The sequence below is a fragment of the Lytechinus variegatus genome, chromosome 8 (genome assembly GCF_018143015.1).
Source record: "Lytechinus variegatus isolate NC3 chromosome 8, Lvar_3.0, whole genome shotgun sequence".
In the NCBI taxonomy this organism is placed as follows: Eukaryota; Metazoa; Echinodermata; class Echinoidea; order Temnopleuroida; family Toxopneustidae; genus Lytechinus; species Lytechinus variegatus.
Genome location: NC_054747.1, coordinates 9,843,131 through 9,867,194, shown reverse-complemented (window position 1 = coordinate 9,867,194; position 24,064 = coordinate 9,843,131). Strand labels below are relative to the sequence as shown.

The 24,064-nt window shown below is 37.9% G+C and overlaps 1 protein-coding gene across 1 annotated transcript in view; it reads left to right on the top strand.

Moving 5' to 3' along the window:
* The first annotated feature begins 259 nt into the window (after nucleotides 1–259).
* The window catches only part of LOC121419950 (serine/threonine-protein kinase SIK2-like), a 60,704-nt gene continuing 36,899 nt past the window's right edge, over nucleotides 260–24,064 (top strand). The window contains exons 1-3 of the mRNA XM_041614445.1: nucleotides 260–1,038; nucleotides 16,837–16,953; nucleotides 20,135–20,198. Coding sequence (XP_041470379.1) covers nucleotides 883–1,038; nucleotides 16,837–16,953; nucleotides 20,135–20,198 — 337 coding nt within the window. The 5' untranslated portion in view covers nucleotides 260–882. The remainder of the gene's footprint in view (nucleotides 1,039–16,836; nucleotides 16,954–20,134; nucleotides 20,199–24,064) is intronic.

The window sequence follows — 24,064 nt, the reverse complement described above, 5'->3', positions numbered from 1 at the left end:
GAGGGAGAGAGAGAGAGATCCCCAGAATGACGTCATAAATTTTGACGTACGGAGCATTCATACACAACACACGTTTAGCGAATAGGCATGTGCACACACACATTACTGACGACACACACGTACTGATAATATATCATGCGAAATGGCATATCGACGGATATATTGATATACTTCATTTCGCTGGGCTGGCCCTGGCGAAAACTGTGAATTTTGCTTTGTATCTGTAACTTTTTCTCTTTAAAGCTGTTTGTCTCAAGTACAACGATTCTATGAATAGAATCTCAGGACTGCTTAATCGTCAATCAAGAAGGAATTTAATTTTGATTTGAAAAACGTGTTATATTCTGTACTATCTATCTACCGGTATTGCGCTGGATGCATGCATCCCTTCGTGAATGTTTGTGTACTTCTATATTCACCGTTTCAATGTTTTGATATTGATCATGAAGTTTAATAGTTCATTCATTCTTTGCAACGCATCATTGTAAAGCCTAACAGTACAATTTTGGAGGACAATCCAAGCTTTTGTTCATAGAGCAGCTTCAAACGTAAGAAACAAGACTTTTTTTCATCTGCAGATACATTCAGCTTCACATTACACGCGAACCTCTGCACTATTTTACATTGATCAATGAAAATTGTGCACCAGTGCGGTGGATCCAATCGCACCAACTAGGCATGCACAGGGGTTTGTGAAATCACACTAATTCCTTTACCCCCCTTTTCACCAACAAGGGTATCTTATTCTTGTCTGGATTTAACACGATGCATGATGACCGTTTCCACCTCATGTCTACATAGGAATATACGACAGTTGAAGCGTTTTGGAGCCCCTTCGAGCCTGGATTTTGCCTGCCGTTTCGAGAGAGACGTGGTTGAAAGATGGTCGTCATGATGGAGGATTCGGCCGACCCCCCAACTCAGGCAAAACCTCGCCGCGGCCACATACGCGTTGGGTTCTATGACATAGACCGCACCATTGGGAAGGGTAACTTTGCAGTGGTGAAGTTGGCTAAACATCGCATTACAAAATCTCAGGTAAGCTAAAGCCAGGATTGTATTTCTTCATTGAATGGGTTTGTCTAAATCCAACACCTTGGGCCTTTTCAACCCTCATGGTAAATTCCATGAAAAAGTTTTCAAAGGTCAGCAGTGCATCAAGTCAATGTTCATGAACACATCAATGTTGTTTGCATAAATAAATCTAAATAAATGTGTACACCATTAAACAATCAATGAACAAGAGACGGGATCATACACTGATTTGTAAACTTGTTGTATGATGCAAAATATAAATGTCCCGTATTTGTAAAGGATGTATTTTTAAATCGATACTAATAGGCCGCTGCAGTAATCATGTCGAAACTCCATGCCTGGCATTCATTCAAGTCTTGATATTAATGAATTTAAATAATACTAATGGTGATAATGTTAATGTTGACCCATCATCCCCATCATACCTTATTGAGTCTGCCTTTGGGCAGAAAACTGTTAAGTACTAACTGATTGTGCTCCCCAGAAGTTCATTGAAATAAAATTTGATTTGATTTTCATTTATTGATTTCCTTCTACATAACAGTAGTAACACAAATAACAGACATTTTGACCATCAGAAATATATATCCAAACGTGAAATTCCCTTGCAGAAGATGGATTGTCATTGTAAAGCGAGATTGCTTGAAAAGATAACAAACGGAAACCAATATGGAATATATATAATAAAATTAAATGAGCAGTCAATGGATGACTACAAATGATCGGAATATTAACCAAGAAAACAGAAAAACCCAAAACAAACACTTGCTTCTACAATATAAGACTTGTGTAAGTTTAACTTTCTTTTGGCAGATGTGTTGAGCACACATTCTTTACCCAAATAAACCATAGGCCTAAAATTTAATACCATAGTGTAGTAATAGTGCAAGCATTCTCTGAATCTGATGCATAATAATACTTAAAAAAACAATATTATATTTTCTCCGCTAAATCTATTGTTTGATATTTAGGACTACAGCAAATGCTGGAGTAGAGTGTAAGGTTCTAATTTGAGATGGTTACATAGTAGCCTATGTCATACACTGTTCACTGGAACTTTTTTTCTCTTGCAAAAGTAAAGTAAACTAATCTCACAAATTGCAATTGTTCTAATAGTATACTATAAGTATCATGTACTAAATATGTGATCAAAATTACAGTGATCTTATTGTCAATCAATCATAACTTCAGTATTCGAGCAATCACTGTGCTTTAATTTGTATCACTCAACTTTTTCTGATCTATACACAACACACTCCATGTAGACATGGATTTTGTGAATGTGTTACTTGCCTGCTACTTTTGTCTGCAGCAAGATTGATTTGAAAGGAAAACTCATTAAATTACAGGTGGCACTTTAAGGGAAACCCCCTTACCCAACATTTTTGAAGGGGGAACTAGAGGTGTGGAAAAAAGCTGGTATTTGATTAAGGCGTTCGTTTTGAGCATTCAGGTTGTATATTATTTGGAATAATTGAACAAAAAAAGGCCATTGTTGTGATTTCACGATCACTGCTCTTCAGAATCAGATGCTCTGTAGTAATATAAAAAACAGATTACATAGTCCCCATTTTCTTTTGTGCAGTACATTCGGTTCAGTAAAACGGAGGTTTTTGTGATCATATTGGTTGTGATAAAGAAATCTTATAACATAGGCCTACGCTTTTCATTCACTTAGAGACGTTTCCTCCATCATGGTCCCTCCATGCGTCTCTCATAAATGTTGCAACCTGGGCCCTGCGATTGATCCAATCAATCACAACTATGGACGGCCAGCAACGTCAACATCTAATATGTACTTTTGTTCAAAATATTTTCTAACTATGATGTATATTCATGCATTCATTCATTATTTTCTGGAAAATTCACTATGCTTCTCTGTGTTTACAAAGGACATTGTGCACATTTTCTGTATGACACTGATGGATTTCCATAGAGTTACGTTTGATTGGATAAATCGTAACTCTTTGTAAGACAAGGCCCAGATTATAATCTTTACTTGAAGCGATGCAGGAGTTGTACTTGTGTACAGCTTCTTTTTCTAGACCTGCCTCTATCTTTTGGGTGTTTCTGTGTCTAGCTCCTCTTTCTCATGTGGATCCTCACTTATTCGTTCTCCGCCCTCTGTTTACCTCATTCTCCTCTTGCCCCCTCTCATACCTCCATTCTTTCACTTCTCCCTCACTTCTCATTCTACCTTATATAAACTTCATTCTTCCCTTCTCCCTCTCTTACCCACATTCTCCTCAATTCCCCCTCTCCACCACCACTCTCCCCTTCTCCCTTTCTTATTGCCTCTCTCTCCCGTCTCCCTCCCATACTCCCTCCTCTCCATCCCTTACCTTCATTCTCCCCCCTTCCCACCCTAATAATAGCTCCCATTCCCCTTCTCCCACTTTAAACTCCATTTCCCCTTCTCCATCACCTACCTTCACTTCCCACCCTCTTTAAAGAGAAATTCCAGTAGTTGCAGTAAACACTGATTTCATGACAAAGTCTGTAAAACAAGGCTTAATTGTCAGTATGTCATCGAGAATCTAGATCTGGTACAGTTACATAAACTGAACTTTGTGAAATCTTGAAATCTACGCTGAAAAATGTTCATACTGAAGATCACCAGCACAGATAAGCGCACGTGGGACAGTGTATAATCATTGCGTTGAATGTCGGGCCCGACGCTTGACCATCCTGTGCTTATTCGCTGATTTCTCAGCAATTCCACAATTTCTTCCAGAATCGTTTGGCACATACATTTTATTTACCAGTATACAAACAGACACTTTGGTGGTCATTTCATTGGATTCTGTACGAACTCATTTTGATATCGTTACCAAAACTGGCATTTACCTTTAATAGATCCATTCCCCCTTCTCCCACTCTAAACTCAATTCTCTCTATTGCCACCCTCTCTACCTCCAGAGTCCATTCAAGATCTGTTTTGTTACCCCCTGTCCCATGTTTCTGTTCTTTCTCCCCCCTCCCCCCCCCCCCACCCCCCCTCTCTCTCTACCACTATTATTCCCATCTCCTTCTCTCCATCTGGCCCAAAACCACATCTCCTTTACATTCTCATAGATGCAAAACTCATAATATATTCTTAGTGGAAGCAAGGAGCTCTTGATAAAGAAACCACATAAAAGTACATTCACAAGAATGCACTAGTACATGAAATTAATTGATTTCATGTAAAGAGAAAGCAACATTTGAAATGCTTACCACATAATTTCTGTAATATTGTGCACCTGCAAGCAAAGGTTACTTGTACTTGTTAAAAGTGGAGTCTGGAAGAATAATTCTTTCAAACTTATTTTTCTGTGGGAAAATGGTTGAGCATGGAAGAACACACTTACAGACCTGATATCGTAACATTGCTACGTTATTTCCAGTGTGTGATGAAAATGTTAGTAATGTAGTAAATTCATGAAAATTTGTATAATTCCTCTCTGTTGTTTTTTAATTCTACATGCCTCAAAGTTAGTGTATGGATTAGCCTCCCAGGCATTGTATAATCAATTTTTTATAAAATTGTGCTAGAAAGAAGTTGAGAAGGGAATAACGTAGTAAAGTAAATGAGTAATATGAATGAACAAATGAATTAGCTTACTTAGTTCTTCAATAAATTATCAATTGTTGAAATCAAAATTGTTCTTTTAACTTTTTAGAAATGGGCAAATGCAAAACATATTGTTAGGTATTATTGATGGTAAGTAAGGTGGACTTTTAAGAAGTTTGTGTCTGTTCTGTCACTTCAAACTTGTTTCTGGATCTTCTTATGATTTGGTGTCCTTTCTATTCTGTGTCTTCTGTATCTTCTGAGGATTTGGTGTCCTTTCCTTTCTGGTTGAGTAGGCAAAGCATCCTACTCCACTGCCCATCTCCCCAGCTGAGCTTTTCAAGCCTCATTTAGACCAGCAATCCATACCATGCTGGACAATAGCTGACTATTGACTGACCCAAGCAACTGACCCCCTAGATTGCAGTACAATGATTCACCCAGGCTATTGATCTATTGTTCGCTGTTGTGAAACCTACAAGGAACTTGTTAAGCCCTGAATACCAAATCTGCATTGTCCACTATTGATTAAGCATTGTGAATTCAGGGGATACTCTGAAGGTAAATATTATGATACTTGGAAAAGGGGAGTGAGAGCAAGGTCCAATAATATGTAGGCGTACAACATCGTCGGTAAAGAAGGTGAAGTAGTGTAGCTATATAAATGGGAGTAACATAGTTCAATTTCTAATATCTGTTTAGTAGGAAGTACCCCTCCAAATATGTAGGCCAATGACCATCCTCTGTGTGGTGTTTGCCTAAAGTCAGGGGAAAAATACATGGGACTTGGGGGAGAATATACCCCCCCCCCCAAAAAAAAAGGCATGTAAAAACCCTGAAACATAGAAAACAGCCTTGGAAATTTCAGCAGTTTCTAATGTTGACAAAGTTTCTGTAAATTAATTTTTGGCTCACTGGGATCAAAAAGTAACCCTGGACTGTTGTTATGACTTATTCCCTCTGTCCAGTATCTTCAGTTGATTTTCTTTCCTGAAGAATGTGGTGACATATTAATTCCACCACATACGACTGGGAATTGTGTTTTTCATTCAGCCCTGAACTTCTATGTTTATACTGTGGTCCAGTGGAATCTTAGCAAAATTACATCGGTTGGAACAAGAAACACAAAAGAGTAACACGATGGATGGTTCTGCTGTCAAAGGCTGAAGCTCCCTGAGTTTTAAAGATAGATGCTAGTTTTGGTAACGATATCAAAAAGAGTTCGTACAGAATCCAATGAAATGACCACCAAAGTGTCTGTTTGTATAAATAAAACGTATATGCCAAAGGATTCTGGAAGAAATTGTGTAATTGCTGAGAAATCAGCAAATAAGCACAGGATTCGGGTAGAGCGTCGGGCCCGACATTCAAAGCAATAATTATACACTGTCCCACGTGTGCTCATCTGTGTTGGGGATCTTCAGTCTGAACATTTTTCAGCGTAGATTTCAAGATTTCACAAAGTTCAGTTTATGTAACTGTACCAGATCTAGATCCTCGATGATATACTGACAATTAAGCCTTGTTTTACAGACTTTCTCATGAAATCAGTGTTTACTGCAACTACTGGAATTTCTCTTTAAAGTCAAGTAAATCAGAAAGACACTGTCTCTTATACCCCTGCCTCGATTTGCGAACATGGACGAATATGCCCATGGACCATGATGTACCTAAGGATAGGATACCGTCTGCAAGGAAGACCAATCTTCAAGCCACATTGCAATAAACATTAGTAGACTGGCATGCTTGCCCAGCCCCAAACTACATTTAGTGACGTCTAAGAATGGCCAACATTTAGGCTGTTGCATCTCACATGCAATGTGAATTATTGGTATAGGCAAAATGCCTCGGTGTGCGTTCTAAACTTGACCATGATGGAATGTAGTTCAATGGCCGTAGGAGAGAGTTGCGTATGATCGAGTAGGCCTAATTATGGGAAATGGGTCTGCACACAGATGTATGCAAGCATAAAGGTTAAATCATTTGGTAGCATCTGACATTTGTTAAAGATAAAGAGTTTTTTGTTTGGAAAATAAATGCTTTCAGACTGAAAAAGACTGATGTCATGATGAAGAATTGCGAAGTATTTTTCTTTCATACTCCAAAGGGTATGATCCTGCGTTGTACTGACCATGTAAATGTAGCTCTCCTTAGTAAAAGTTTGAAGGTCCCCCCCCCCTTTCTAGTATTTTGGGCATGATTTTGCATACATTGCTTGATACAGTCGGCCATACACCTATACATGTACATTATGCTCTTGCGTCATATGGAGGCTTTTAACAGAACAGGGTGGACATGGGAGACAATTTTTTTTTCTTTTTTTCAGAGGCAGTTTTTGTCATAATGGGAGTGATTGGTGAATTGGGGGGCTCTTTCTTTCATTTCAAGGGCTACACTTGTTGCACAATCAGCAATTTAATTCTTTTTCAATTTTTACAAATTATGTATTAAATGTAAATGTCATATTTTGTCATTTTTATTTCCTAAATATTCTTGAATTTGTAGAGTGGCAAATCTTAGAGTGGCTATGGAAGAGAAGGTTGCCCTTAGCATTTCCATGCAGGAATTTTAGGGGGATTTTGGTTGTCTGCACTGCTGCAAATTCCATCACAATGTAGCGAGTAAATATTCAGTTAGTCCAATTAAAGTCTGAATTGTGAGACTGCTACCTGCAGTATGGCAAGGGTCCTGGGTTGGTGACCTTTCAGTGTGAAGGCTCCTGGGAGGTCATGCTCAGAATGACGTCAAAATGGAGAATGTGTTCTCTCTTAGGATTTTATTTGGTCATAACCCCTTACAAGACAATGGAAGGTTGGTAGATGATTGGGTCCAGCTGATATGATGCCCCCCACCCACCCTCTTCCAACCTTCCCTTTTCCACCCTTCCCTTTACCAGCAACCTGTCAGGTTTTACCTTGTTAACCCTGTTGACATCTTGATCCATGCAGCTAAAACCAATGCATTGTTTCTATTGGAGTATTGAGCATTTCACCATAAGAGAAACATACTGAAGGGGCATGCTAATGCTCGTAAAGTACAGTAGCATGCCCCTGCTAGGGTGCAAATGGTAACAACTAGGATAATTGTACTTTTAAAGTAAGCATATAGGTAGGCTATTGTCTTTTCACATGATGAATTTTATTCACTGTACTTCAAGAAGTAGACATTTTATTTTGGGGATCATGCGCTTGATTTATGCATAGCAAACCTACTTGTAGTATATAGGTGGTTTCAGACCGCCTCGAAGTTCGCCAGTTCCAGGTATTCTCTGATCGGGAAATTTACCCAGATCAGAAAATACCAGGTATTTTGATAATGTGAAAGCAAACTACGCGTAATTTCCCCGAAAGAAAATACCCGCTAAATAGTAGGTACATGTACTTGGCGAAATTACGAGAACTTTCGTGGGGATTTTTCCAAGGTCGCAGGTATTTTGGTAATGTGAAAGCAAATTACGGGAACTTTTAGCTTGGCGTGTCGTTGGGCGCGGTGGCGTGGGTGGCTGCTGGGCTAGTGATTTTGAAACTCGCGCCTTGCCTGCTTATCAGACCATACTGCGCATGCTCGTAACTTCGGGAACTTATCCGAAGGATGTGTTTCGGGGCGGTGTGAATGCAGGAATAATTAACGGGTATTTTTAGCCTTAAAAAGTTCTCGTAATTTAACGGGGATTCTTGTGATCGAGGCGGTTTGAAACCACCTTATGTTGATATGCTAGGCAAGCAGTCAGCAAACGTACATGCTGCGGCCACACCCATATCCATTGGTCCTCAGATTGTGTTTTCATACACTTGGTACTTGGTAGGGCCTATAATGACAGTAGCCTTTCTTCCTTTCGAATGTCTGCATCCTGTGTGTTCTTCCTCTCTCTCTCTTCTCTAATTTCAATCGATTTTTATTATTAGTATATATGGGATGATTGGTTGTCTTATTTCCCTTCCTGTTACTAAAAACAATTCAGCTTAGGAACTGCACGAGGGCAATGGGCGCTTCGGCCCTCATCACATCTCAAATCACCCTGATTTTTTTTTCAGATCAAATGCTATAGTTTTTTTCCAGTGTGGCTCCCAGATCTTCCAGGAACAATGGTTCTACGGATGGCAGAGAGGCAGAATAATGATACACGCAATACATTAATTGATTGTTGCAAAAAAAGTAGTCCTTTATAAAATGGAACTAGCCCCCCCCCAAAAAAAAGGTCAGTAATCGTCCCCAAAGAATATATCAAAATATTTCCTACCCTTATTACATTTCGTCCCCTGTCCGTCCTCCAATATCATTCCACTGGTAATTACCATTTTCAACGAAATGCATTTTTGAATTGTTCAATGTTTTGTAGGTACACAAAATATGCAATATGAAATTGGCTTAAGTTAACAATCAAATTAGTTGACCATTTGATTTGGTTCTATTTAATCTTTGCATTCTTTGGTGTGAACTGAAATCCCTTGCCAAGTACAGGAACCAGATCATGTCCTCAAGATGCAATGTTTATCCAATACATGTAGTCAGTTTGAGGCCTATGTAGGAACTGAAGGGTAAGGGATATTTAGGCTAAATGTGATCTTATAGATCATATCTACAACTTCAATGAAAAATGCTGATTTGGGTAGTTCCTTCATAAAGGTTCATAGGGATGATTTTCTGATTTTCTAACTTTCAGACAGTGTAACATACACTCTGCATTGGATTATTTTATTAAATCTGAATCCTAAAGTGGCACTGGCAGGAATTTGAGTCTACTGGTTCTTCATATAATTGTATTTTGATTTTTTTTTTCTTTCAAAATTTATGGAATGCAATTAACACATTAATAACCCCATTGTCAACTGCACACTTCATTGAGGTGTTTTGATTAGAGCTAAAAGGGATTAAGTAAGGGGTCTCAGTTTGGTTATGGGATTAACAGAGTATTGATAGAGGGTAATCAAGAGGATTAACGTGTGAGAGATGTCTGTAACTGATAAGAACTGACCTGGCAGTGATTGTATTTTGTTTATCTGCCAGGTAAACTTTGAGCTTTATGAAGGAGTGTCAAACACAGTACAATCGTGGTTCAATGCTGAATTCTCCTCGGTGCAAAAAGAAAAAGGCCTGCATGGTAAATGTATAGGCTGTGTGAAGGGTCTCAAGACATACATGCAATATACATTTGATCAGGAAATGTCTTGAAAAATGATTGCAAAAAGAAATGGTTAAATCAAAATGATTTTGATCCCACCGCTGCCACCCTTCAATTTTGAACAAACTGAGGACACGCCATCGTGTTACATGTTAATGCGAGGTCGGCTAAACAACCACACACGCACACACACAAAATATTTTAACTCATTATAAATGCAAATTATGATAGCCAATAGTTATGGAATGCTAACTGACTTAAAGGCAGGGAGGGGGGGGGGTGTAAAAGACATTACTGTTGGTACATAGGCGTATCATTGTACATGTAGGTGTGTAGGATACAAACTAGAGTCATTGAGATATTGATTTGTGGCAGAGACTACATGTCACTTCCTTCATTGTCAATCTTCAGGCAATTCATAAATTTAGTAAATTCCTTTTGAGTTTTGTTTACCTATTGTACATAGTCCCACGCCGGGGTCCCAAACGGCCGCACATACATGTAGTTCAATGATATTGAATCATATGGATAAATTCCCTGTTTAATTAAGTATGGACATGGATATGTGCATTTTGTGTATTCAAAGTAATCATGGTAGTGCATTAGGCCTGTATTATTTTCCTTAGCTTTTTATTGCTTTTGAACTCTTTGAATAGTGTAAATTTGGCAAAGTAGGGGGAAAACCCTCTCAGACTCAACACAAAAAGACATTCCATCCACTTACATGGATACTTGCAATCTTGGAACAAAATATGTTGTGAAAATTCGTATAGATTTTTCTTTTCAGAGATGAATGCATACTAGAATGAAATAAAAGTAACAAATATTTTGGTTTTTGAGGCAAAATTGCTAGTCATGGGAATATGAATACTGAAAGTAATAAACAATCTAGATTTTAGGGTTTTTGCATGCTGAATAGGAGAGAGTAAGAGAGAGTAAGAGAGAGGAAAATGTGTTGGATATGGAGCCGAAATCCTGATTATTTTCCATTATCAAGTTATCTGACCCCAAAAAGCTACCCAATCATTTGCATCGCTGATTGCATCTGTGTGTGACGTCAAAGGAGGGTTATTCTGATGACTCGCCGATAAGGGTAGAAAAAAAACAAGACCATGTGATCATAAAAGTCTCAATAGCTGTAAGAGGTACATTATTTGGTTTTATAAATAGAGTCGTAGAGAAAATTGAAAGAGGGCTATTTTGGCAGGAATACTTGTGCAATTGATTTTTTTTTGTCATGATTGATAGCCAGTGAGAAGGGGTACAATGGACAATAAGGAAAATAGAACAGTATACACAGGGGCAGGAGTACTTATCCACCACATTTTTTTTACATTCATGTAAACATAACGTTAAAAAAACCCAAGTGCTTGAGTTATTGGTCCAAATCAAATCTATAGGCCCTATCATCTTTAATTATTTTTTTCATGTGCCTTGAATAATTCGAAATTTATACCCAAAAATTTATAGGTGTTACCCCAGTAAGGCATGCTGCACTCAAGCCAGGTGAGGAAATTGGGTACGGGCAGGAAGTTATTCCTCAAAAAGCTGTGAACACCGGAATAGGTAGTCTAGCTAAGCTGGGATAATATAGAAATGCCTTGAGCACGTAACAAGGTGGATACTTGCGCTATGTAAATCCTATATTATTATTTATTAGGCTATAGTTACATGATTTTGAAGATCTATTTGGTAAGTGCTATTATTATTGTTTTTAATGTATTTCAAGAATTTTATGGAAGTCCTTAGAGATTGTGAGTTGAAACAATGGTAACCATAATTCATTAATTCGATGATGGTAGAAATAACTAAACAAAAAGGGAGGAAAAAAATAAGTAAACAATGAGAAACATGCAGCCTGGCAAACATACTAAGGAGCTGGACAAAAATGGGAATTTTGAGAGTTGAGAGCGAAAAAAGTAAGATGGCAATAATCAATGAAGCGCAGTATTGCTTTACTCTCAATTGACGCATTTGTACTCCCTTCGGTTCGTAAAGGAAAAAATACTCCAAAATAGATTTTTTCCCAAATAAGCCCTATCTTAAATATAGCAAGTCTGATGAGTGCTTTGAGATCTTCCCCTCTCTTTCCTCCTCTCTCCTTCTTTCCTATCAACCGTGCGTGTGTACTTGAGGAACTTTGGACGAAAACAACACGCAGGGTCGGGAGATTACGCCGCAAATCCTGGCATGACGGAGCCCGATTCGGAGAAGGGGATCGGGGAGTGCTCACGCAAATTGCAAGCCCCTCACGTCATCGAGCGGCATACTAATTGCTCGTATTCGCCAGCAAGCTCTGCATAGCAAGGGACATGGATCCGACGGTTCCATAGCCAGAACAGTACATGTTTCCTATGACGTCAATGTAGAGCACTGGCTGGGTTCCCTCATATAAGTGCCTTTCCAGCAGTAGTGAGGTGGATTGAGTAAACTATGACGTTCTATGGTTGTGAATGCATAATACATGTACCTTGGACCAGCTGCATATGCTATGCATAATGAGTAATATTGTGAAGTTTCTGTAATTCATTTGACCAATACTAGCAAATGGCTAATGGATTGAAAGGCAAAGTATGCATGTACTGTACATGAATTTCTCATATGCAGTTATTGTAGAAGCAGCCCTTTGTCCTGAAATCTAATTATAGTAGTATTATAGCCCTATAGCATTTAGAGTGCGCCTTCTTTATCTAGTTTCCTATTCAGAGGTGTAGATGGGATTATTACAGAGAAGGGGGGTGGGGTGTTATTTGAAATATGATGAGAATAGATGTCTTTAAATAGAGAGAGAGAGGGGGGAGATAGATGGCCGATGGAGGGGGGGGGGGGGGGTGAAAGAACTAAATCGCTGTTGATTATATCACCTTTCATATAATTCACCTTTGAAATATCATTGCGATAGCAGCAACAAGACTAAGTTAGGATTACAATGAAATTGGTAAAAATACATTATTATCATTTAAAACATTAACACTTACAGGCATCTCTGTTTCACAATTTATGTTCTTTATAGGGCTAAAATAGTTGCTCAATCAAGGATAATTGAGTTTTATTTAATGATATGTAATTTCAATATCGTCATTTCCTAATCATTCATACTGTACAACAATATTAGTTAGTTCACACTTCCAACAAACATTTCTTAGACAAGAGTGAACCATTTTTAAAAACAAATTATCTTCATAACGGCTAATAAATTTCATTGTATACTAATATCAATTTTATATGAATCCTTCATTCTACTGTTTCTGACAAAGTGTCAGTCATTCATGTAAACAAAAATAGACTTCTGAGGATAGATCAGGAAATTTAATTGATTTTATGATCAGAATTTATTATTTTCTGATCATATGTTTTTCATCATTTTGTAGGCTAGAAATATGCCATTGATTTTTTCAAAGAATATACCTTTATCACCATCATCATCATTATTATTAGTATATCATTATTATTTTTATCATTATATCGTTTTTATTGATGTCTGACATTGTCATTGTTATTATTACAGTTTATTATTATTATTGATACTAATTCATTATTATCATCATGATTATTTTAGTTATTATCATATCTTTTTATTATTCTGATTAGGGCTTTTCTGATAGATATATGGTTTAGTATTTCATTCACCATTGATCACCATTGTTGTGTTCATGCTTGCATGCTTGTATTATACTTGTCCGCTAATTGATTATGAATGAAATACAGGATTTTAGTCAGTGATTTTCATTTAGCCATAGACATGCAAGGATTTGCAATTACTTTTTAACACTTTTCACTGCCCAAACTTTTCCTAACGATCTCCCCACGGTCATTAGCATACTGTATATGCCCGCTGGGCATTAGTGTTTGGAGTGAGAAGGAAAAAATAGATCTGATATGGAATGATTTCCTGGGATATTTTTAGGGATGCCTCCTTCCACAAATAGCGTGGCCTGGAATACACGCAAGCATGTCAGGAAACTATTTATAGAACTCATTTACGCAATCTGCTCAAGTGGCGGAGAGAGGGGAACATACATACATAACATAGCATGTGTAGGCCTATGTATAGAGATGAATGGGATGTACAAGTACCATATATACATATTCATGTATTGCTCAAAGAATACAGTCCAGTGCAAAGCGATAACGAATGACTGTATTAATATATCCTTTTGGAGATTTTATGGAAGAATGGAGGGGGGGGGGTTGGTGGTAGGGGAGGGGGGTGTGGGTAATAATTTGAGAAATACTTCTCTGAAGGTTATGTCAGAATCTATCACTAAATTGTTATTTCTTATTTCAGAATGGGCAAGATTTTTGCTTACTATTGACTTTTCCGAAATATTTCCCAATATGCAATTTTCTGCCCCACATTGCATAAGATATGTACTGTAAATGGAATGAAAGGCTTTTATTCTTTTAAAATTAATTTATTAACAGTCGGTTCTTCATTTAATTATTTTTTTTCTATTTATTGCTTTTTTATCATGCATGAAAAAGAAAGCAAAAATTAATCAAACGTTATTTGAACAACTTTTGCAAATGATAAAGCACCCGTATATTGTGACCCTCTTGTTATTTACAAACTTACGTCATATAGTACTTCTGTTGGCTCCATCTTTGCCAAAACTCGTCACTCCTAATGGGAATAATAGGAATCGTGTTAAAAAATATTCCATTACGATGGCAACAGACGTCTCGGATGGAGGGCCAATACGAAAAACAAGGATTGGTTTGCAAAAACAAGGACGACATCTTGTGATGTATGCAGTATTTTTTGCGTGTTTAGGAGACAGAGGTATGACGTAGGCTGCCTGGTCTTAATCAAACATAGGGCCAGGTGATGTCCACAGACTAGAAAAATCAATCTATCTCGTACGATGATGACGTTCCTCTTTCTATCTTTCTATCCCTCTCTCTGTCTCTCTCTTTGTCCCATTCTGTCTATATATATGTTTATCTGTTTCTCTTTTTTATTGTCTCTTTTGTCCGACTCTGATGGCCCTCTTTATTTCCTCTCTCTCCTATTGCCCCCCCCCCCTCTCTCTCTCTCTCAGAGGTGTCCTTATATCTACGACCTTTCCCTTAGATATGAAAAGCCTATCCCGTTTCCCAGGATCAGTTAGAAAAAAAAAAAATATACATCTTGCAATCTCTCAAATCTATCTTGTCTTAATTTTTTTTTCCCAGTCGCTCAAACAAATGGGTCATATTTTTCTATTATACCGCTGCCATTTATAACCTCAAGAGATTAAATGCACTCTATATTCAAAGCTGCATTATTTTATTATTATAATTATTATTATTACATTTTCCTCCATAAACTTCTTCTTTTTATCACAATGCCCCTTCTATACTAACAATTGATTTTAAATTTTAAGTCATTTATATAATATGGCAACCACTCAAACCACATTCATCCCCACAAAGCTGAAATACCCATACATCTATATAAAGAGAGTCGTAGAACCATTTGTGTAAATAATAGTGAACAGAACACATACCAGGTATGAATTATATTTTGTGGTCACCTTTTTACAATGTTCCGATTGTTTGCTTTTCCTGCGTAGGCCATCCTCGAGGTGTGTGAAGTAAATGTCAGGGGGCGTCTTTTTATACATGCGGTTCATGATACGAGTTTGTACCGCAGCATGCATGCGTGTTATGTTTATAGTGCACACATTTTCTGATAAGGGAAAAGGGAAAGATTTTTTTAAAGTGGAGGAGGGGGGGGGGGGGTGGGAGGTGAGAATGAAGGAGGAGAAACGATTAGAGAAGATGTATGAGAATGATGATATACATGGATGAAAAGAAGAACAATGGAAAGTATGAGCAAATGAAGGATGGACCCCCCTCATTTGGGGGTTAATCATGGACCTAATAGGTCCATGATATTGTGCAAGCAGAGAAGAGATTGTTGAACATGAAGTGAAAATAAAGTTGCCAAAGATTTGTTATCTTTTCTTGCTCTGTACATATTGTGTTTTCATATCAGCCCAGTATAAGGAGGAGTCCTGCTGTAAAATTTGAATTTTAAAAATCTATTTTAGCTCTAGTCTATATACTTAGCATATTGTGTTATGAATATGATATCAGCCCAGGAAGAAAAGATGAGTCCTGCTGTAATACTCTATTCTTTAAATCCATATTAGGTCTATACGTCTTTGCTCATCTATTTTTTTTTCTGCAAGGTTTTCAGAGCGTTCACGTAATGTGCAGTGCTAGTTCCAATTAAGCATCTACTATGGTGAACAAAATACAGTGTATGAACCTCGACATGTTCAAGGAATAAATCCCCCACTGAATATCAAAATGAATGTTAAATGTAGGGAGAGCTTTTTTCCAGAATATACAAGAAAATTTTATTTCCATTGATGTAAATGTGCAATTCTATTCCAGACTGGATCTAAAATGGACACTCAGGGCCCGTAACACAAAGCTTAGCAATAATCGTAGAACATTTTCTTATGATTGATTCCATTGTCTACCATGTACAATCAATCGTGAAAACCGAGCTTACGATGAATGTAACTTTTGCCTGTAACTTTTGCGTTACAGGCCCCTGTTTTGTCACAGAAAATGTACACAGTAAGAAAATGAATTCTGTTTTGCACTCGGTAAATTCAACGAATTTAGACAAAAAAGGTAAAGAACAATGATTTCCACTTTGATTTACCAGTACATAGAAAATCACTGACCTTGTATGCCTTTTATTTTTCATTTTTACTGTAAGTTTATACCCCTTTCATAAACCCAATTATGCGGCTAATAGCAGCATAATTTGGTCGTAAAATTGGAGGAGGATTAGAGTTATCCGCATTATTTTGATGCTGCTATTATCCGCATAATAGCAGCATCGGGACAAGATTTTGAGTTTATGAACGCATTTCCAAATAATGCCGATAATTGCCATGGTGCGGTCGCAAGGTTTTCCAACACAACCGCATCGGAGGGGGCGTGTCCAGTTGTCATGACGATTATCCGCCTTTTTCAGGACGGGCGCTCGTAAAAATAATGTGGCTTATTTTCGGAGTTTGTGAACGCAATTTTTATTGAATTATCCGCATTACTCTTCGGCGGCTAATTGGAGGATAGGTTTATGAAAAGGGTATTATTTTTGTCCTTTTTCTTGTCATTTCAGGTTGCAATCAAGATCATAGACAAATCCAGGTTAGACGATTCCAATCTCAAGAAGGTATACAGGGAAGTGCAAATCATGAAGATGCTCTCGCATCCGAACGTCATTAAATTATACCAGGTGAGTGAGTATTCAATTAGAACGGCTTCGGTGCCAATGTAAATATGCGCTGTGGTGGATGGGAATAAATGATATTTGTATTATAGTTCCACTCTGTAGAGTGACCACAAGGTGTACAATGCGATTGCAGTTGGATTTACAAGTAGCATTATGTGACCTACTCTAACAACACACTGAGCATGAACAACCTTAAAGGGATGGTCCGGGCTGGAAATATCCATATCTACATAAGTAGAGTAAAATTCACCGAGCAAAATGCTGAAAATTTCATCAGAATCGGATAACAAATAACAAAGTTATTGAATTTTAAAGTTTATCAATATTTTGTGAAAACAGTTATAGGCACATCATCATGAATATTCATTAGGTGGGTTGATGATGTCACATCTCCACTTTCCTTTTTCTTATGCTATTACATGAAATCATAAATGTTTAATTTTTTCATACATGTGTAAATAATATGTCTCCATTATGATGAAAGTTTCGGCAATAAATGACTAATGCACTTAATTAGTTGTCAATCCAATTGTTTTTGGTAGAACAATTTTGCATAAACCTAATTTCATATAATAAAATACAAAAGAACAAGTGGGGATATGACATCATTGACCCACCTAACGAATATTCATTTAAGACATACCTAGATCTGTTTTACCAGAAAAATGCACATTTTCAAAACTCAATAACTTTGTTATTTTTTGTTGTCCGATTTGGATCAAATTTTCAGCATTTTGCTCTGTGAATTTTACTTTATTTATGTAGATATAAATATTTCCAGCCTGGACAATCCCTGTAAAGAAAAGTTTAGCTAGCAGCTAGCTGGTGGCCACCAGTGTTATAGCTACAGAGGATGGCAGTGGTCTAGGCCCAACCAACACAGAGGATTTCTGACCACCACTCGTCATGAAAAACACTGCTTCCCTCCACCACAAATTTCAAATGAAAAGTGTTGCAAAACTAACTCCTTGCAAAGAGGATTTGCATTCATTTCCATCTTTATATCTTGTTTTGTTTGCATGAGTTATATCATGATATTCTTATATTTGATGAATATTTGTTTATTTTCAAAGATTTGCTAATCCTCCACTTTGGGCTTTAAGACTGCTAACTAGGCCTGAAAAAAACAACTTTGTAATGCCGTGAAATAGCGACCACCACTAAAATAGGGTCTAGCAAAAACACTGCTGGTGACTGTAGCTAGCAGTTAGCCATTGAATCTCAGCAGAAAGCTGGTTATTATGATAGGCTAGAAATATGCAGGGAGAGAAATAATCAAGAAATATGTAAGCAATTGTCTATTTCCAGGGGTGGGGTGCTCAACTGTATTGCGGTACACACGTGCGACCTCTGGTTATACAAACCCAGCCTAAACAACTGTTATCCATTAGTCACATTTATACACTATTCAAGTTTATTTGCAGGCTAGTTTTGCCCCCTAAACAAGTATATAACCCCTAAAAATGCTAAGTGTCTGGAAACTCTAAATTGGCAATTCTGTTTTGTATTCATTATCACATTCTGATCCTCAAAAATATGTCGTATACCGTACAGCACGCACATGCCTAAATGTCAAGAGTGGGCATTTTCCAACCCAATGCATCCTATTTTATACATTGTTGTGTCCTGCGCAAAAGCAAATTTTATGACGTACAGGTATGTATGAAAAAACATGTCTGCATGTCATCCTACGTATCTTCAACTTTTATCACAATCCAGTCTATATTTCCTCATTCCTCTTCACTACACATCCCTTCCTCTTTTCTTATTTTATTATGTAGCTTTTTGGGATTCCTTTGGGTATTATATATTTTTTTTCTTTTTTCCTGACACTGCGCCACAACATGGAAAGAAATTCTGGCAGGGACCTCGGAAGTTCGGTGTTTGTATTTGGGATAAATTGCATTCTTTGGACCCTGGTCCTTTATCTTCATGCAGCGGCCATTGACGTCATTGCTGTATGGCTGACTGTGTGTCGGTAAACTAAAGTAGTCTGCGGTCCAGACCCGGAGGTTGTGTGATGGGACCTGTATGTACTGCTCGGTTCAGTTCAGAATGTTATTTAACAGTCATGAAATGTCGAAATCACATACGGTATAAAAGTAGGTTAGCAGATCCCATGGTTATAGATAGTGAAGAAGATCATTGAGAAAATTTAATCTGAAAAATAATGCTGAGGTAGTGATCGATTGCCGATGTTTTTCAATTCAATTCAATTCAGGTTTATTGCTTTACATGATTGAATGAATCCCCCATTTCCATTGAGTGAATCCCTCATTTCCACAGATACTTTTCTTCTATCCAAACTATTATAATTTTTTCTGCAAAATATTTTGTATTATTTTGTATATGTTATTTATCATGATTATCATTAATGTATTGTAAATATTTGTTATATTGTATGAAAATGATTTGTATCAATATTTGTTATTTCTGTTGGAAATAAATCTGAATCTGAATCTGGCAGTCAAAGACTGAACTGTACATGTTTACACAATGCCAGCAGAATATGGTATAAGAAGAATGAAGAATGATTTAGATCTACAATATATACACAAAAAAGCCTAAATTGTTACTGCATGATTGCCATTGTTAAATTGTTGTCCATTCCAAAAAGCCATGCTAGTACATGGCATTGTTTCCCTCTAATGTTGGGATATGCCCCCTTCCAAAATGGAGGGACTTTTTTGAGGACGAACCAAACTCATTGGCCCGAATTCACAAAGGTGGTTTTGAAAACCCACAGTTGAGTCCATGGTTCATGCAGATTTCCTGTATAAATTACGCTTATTTTACCGCGTATATTAAAAATGTCCAATGCTGATGCGCGCTTTTGTCACAGTGCACCAAATTGATGCCTGTTGCCGTGGTTATCCACGCTATTTTATTAATGAGTCCACTGTTTTTATTCAGGAGTCCACTCTTCAAACAGTGGACTCATGAAGAAAATAGCATATCTAACATGGTAACAAGCGTCAATTTGGCAGACTGTGTCAAAAGCGCACGTCAGCATTGGATTTTTTTGTACACGCGCCCGATACGCGGTAAATTACGCGTAATGTATACAGGAAATCTGCATAAACCATGGATTCAACCGTGGGTTTCCAAAACCAGCTTTGTGAATTCGGGCCAATGATTTTCAAAATGAAATATATTCATTGTATCCACTATTATTTTGTTCTAGGTTATGGAAACAAAGAGTATGCTATACCTCGTAACGGAATACGCAAGCAATGGGGAAATGTTCGGTAAGTTTATCAGTCGTATCAAGGTCTGAGGTTGATCAGGGCCCCGTCTTAGGAAGAGTTAACGATTGATCCGAACATTCGTAACTATGGATGGCCAGCCACGTCAGCATCTATTATGCATGTTTGTTTGTTCAAATATTTTCTAGCTATGATTTACATTCATGCATCCATCGTTTTCTTAGAATTTCATTGCGCTTCTCTTTGTTTACAAAGGACATTGCAAGTTTCTCGTTGAAAAAAAATTATGACACTGATGGATTTCCATAGCATTATGATTGATCGGATCAATCGTGACTCTTTGTAAGATGGGCCCTTGGAGCCCTTTTCTTGGAGATGTTTCTCTTGAAAAGGGAGTATGAATCAACATGCAAACTATATATTGTGACCAAGAACTTGAAGAAGGCCTTGTCCATTTGCAAGTTGGTGAAGCACTAATCCTGATAAACATTTTACTCTGAGAGGCCTTCAGGCCATATGTTCCTTGGCGGTTTGAAATGATTATGATCTTCGCAACAGCACTAGCAAGTTAAAACAACAATTTCTTTTATGAAAAACAACACATTTCCCTTTTCACCCCCATAAGGTAATTATTTTTTTGCCATGTGAGATTACTAAAATAGACCTAAAACTTCCTCTCTATTGAAATTGTAAAACGCAAAAAGATTATGAAAGAAAAATGTACATGCTGACATATTTGTTACAGACCTATGCGCTGACTCAATTAGTTTCAAGACTAAGGCTATGACGTTTTATGATTTTACAATATTGTTTACACAGTACAAACGTGAACAAGTCTGTTTGTTCACATGTGGTGTCTGAAAGCAAATGATGCTTCGATTGCTTCGAATACATCCTCATATGATGTAAGCTATTGTGTTAGCAAACAGTCGTGAAAGGGGGGTGGGGTGCTGTGAGACACCGATCCAGGGTAAGTCAGCCGTAGTTGAATAGAAAGAATTGTATGGTACCTTGATTTGATAAAAAACATAATTGACCCATTTCTTTTTCATAAGAAAGGAAGTTGGTTGTATTATGAATATACACAGCATTGTAAAGATGGAGCCAAACCGTTGGAAGAAGTTTGTTTCTCTTCTGGTTTTTGTCCCTCGATCCTCCTTGATTTGACAAAAACATATTTGACCCCTTTCTTTTTCAAAAGAAAGGAAGATGCTTTTATTGTGAATAAGCATAGCATTGTAAAGATGGTGCCAAAACCGTTGGGAGAAGTTTGATTCTCTGCTGGTTTTTTGTCCCTCGATCCTCCTTTGAATCTCTCTTGATGTTGAAGTCAATTCATAAGATTCCATTCAGTGGTATGTCTGCAGTAGAAGTTGCTTTTCTGTCAATGTCTGGAGGTGGTACCATGATGTTACATGTAGTTTGTACGTTTTATTTTTCTACTATTCTATTTACTATTTCTTTGTATTGGGAATTATTCTTGATATTACTGAATAAATGTGTTCATAATAATAATAATAATAATAACGTTTTATTTGCCCAGGGTAGCCACTTGAATTAGGAAACTGCTCTACCAGCGGGCCCTGCATAACATTATATGTTATTATTACCCTTCTCCGATTTAAATGCTGAGTGCCTAGCAAGAATTAAGGTCCCATTTTTATAAGTCTTTGGTATGACTTGGCCGAGGATTGAACCCACGACCTGCCATTCATGAGGCGGATGCTCTACCACTGAGCCACCACGTTGATCATTGTGGTTCATGGTGGAAATTCTATTGCAATGTATAGCAATGTCAAGTACCTCAATGCAATTACTAAAATATCAAAAATAGTTCCATGTTCAAATAATAGTAGACCATAACAAAACTTAGAAAAAAATAACTTTCGAAGAAGGGCGCGCCCAATTTAATCTTGCTTTCCTGCTAAACAAAAATAGATGCGAAGCCAGCTGGAGGTCATAATTTCTCCTCTGAAAAGTATAAACAGCACTCCAGTACCATGTTTAAGATCGGCGTTCTCAAACAACGTTTGAAAACGCTTATTTTCTTGCACTGGAAGCATAACGTACCCTAGTTCGCACCCTGAGGAAAAGTTAGGATGACGAGAGTAGACCCTGAAATTGTGCTCCTTCCAGTTTTGATGCTTCTGTTCATGAAGTTCAGCTCAATGAGTCTCTTTTTTTCTTTCTTCCTTTTTATATGAAAAGAATAATGGTGTCTTTTTTTTACCCCCCCCACCTGGAAGGCAGCACCTTGGGTATGTGGTCCCCCAACCATCCTCTTCGTAGACCATGTGGCAACTCCTTGTCCCAAGCCATTGACATAACATCCTGATTCATCATCCCAAGAATTCTGAAGAAGAGGGTCAGAACCAATTTTGCCTACCCTTCCCGGCCCTCATCGTCAATCCACCATGGGTATATTTAGTACAATAAATGTTTTGTCGGCAAGACATATCATCCCCATCTAACGGTTATAGAAGTAACATGTTTAACTCTCCCTGACGTCATTGCATACTTAAGCATCTTAACCCCTTTCCCTCCGCAAACAAGAGCATGCCAGGCAGGAACTGCTGCTCTGGCAGTGTGGGGAGCTCCGGGGTTGGACGTCGGAGGTTAACGCGGAAGGCGGTCAACGCATTCACAACAAACAGAGTGAGGGCGGTTTGACCTGACTTGGTGTCCGTGTAACATGTACTCTACATCCGAGATGCGGAGGGATGTCATAGGATGAGACATGCCTGGAATGCAGGGAATTTGGCGGGAGACATCCGGCCCTGACACACATAATGCCCTGTTCTTACCCGGTAGATTGGTCTGCATGTAGCCAGGCACAAGGTCCGTTGCTCTGTGACTATGATACTACTGAGGGAGCATTTCATGAAAGGTTTTGTCAGTGATTTTTCTCCAACTCTTTTGCTCCTAGCCAATTAGATGCAAGGATTTGCAGTAGCTTATAACAATAGTAGGGAACTTTGGGGGAGACATCCGGCCCCCGGCACACATAATGCCCTGTTCTTACCGATAGATTGGTCTGTGCATCCAGGTCCTTGGGGAGTGTTTCACGAAAAGTTTTGTCAATGATTTTCAATGATTTATTTGCTTTCAGCCAATCAGATGCAAGGATTTCAGTAGCTTATAACAATCATGGGGAATTTGGCGGGAGACATCCGGCCCCGACAATACATGATACCCTGTTCATACCGGTACATTGTCTCCAGTATGCATGATAGGGTCCACAGTCTATGCTACTGGAACTCCAGAGGGTTTAGCCTATATAGAGAACTTTAAGAAAAAGTGTTAGGCCTATATGTAATATCACTGGCAGTGTATAGGCCTACATTTGATTTATGAATATGCACTTGCGACATGTATGAGAAAGGCTTGATATAGAAGTGAACTAACAATTTAAAAAATAGGTTCAGACTATAATGCATTGGATATATAGGCAATTAGGCATACCCATTATTTGTAAGACATGCTTCAGTTATAGGCCCGACTTTCGATATTAACAGGGGCAATAGCCTAAGTACTTGCTCTGAGATTTACAAAGCCTATAGATATACAGTCATAGGCCTACAGTAAATTCAGTTGAAACTGTATGGTAGCCTCCATTGATGGTGGTCATCCATGATCTACCCTTAATCTGGAATTTATTTCAAGTGTGAATGAGGTTAGAGGTCTTTGGACCAGAGGCATGGCTAGCTCATTACATGACGTGTTGCGGTGACACGGTTGGTTGATCCCGCTGACCTAATTCACTTGGTCGGGTTCAACTGATGCCTTCTGCACTGACTGATGATCAGAAGCTCAGTCTCTATTTACTTTTTCTTCAAGCTGGAAAGCACAGTGTAACACAGTGTAATTACAGTGTGTTCACAGTATATAGATCTACAGTGTGTACACAA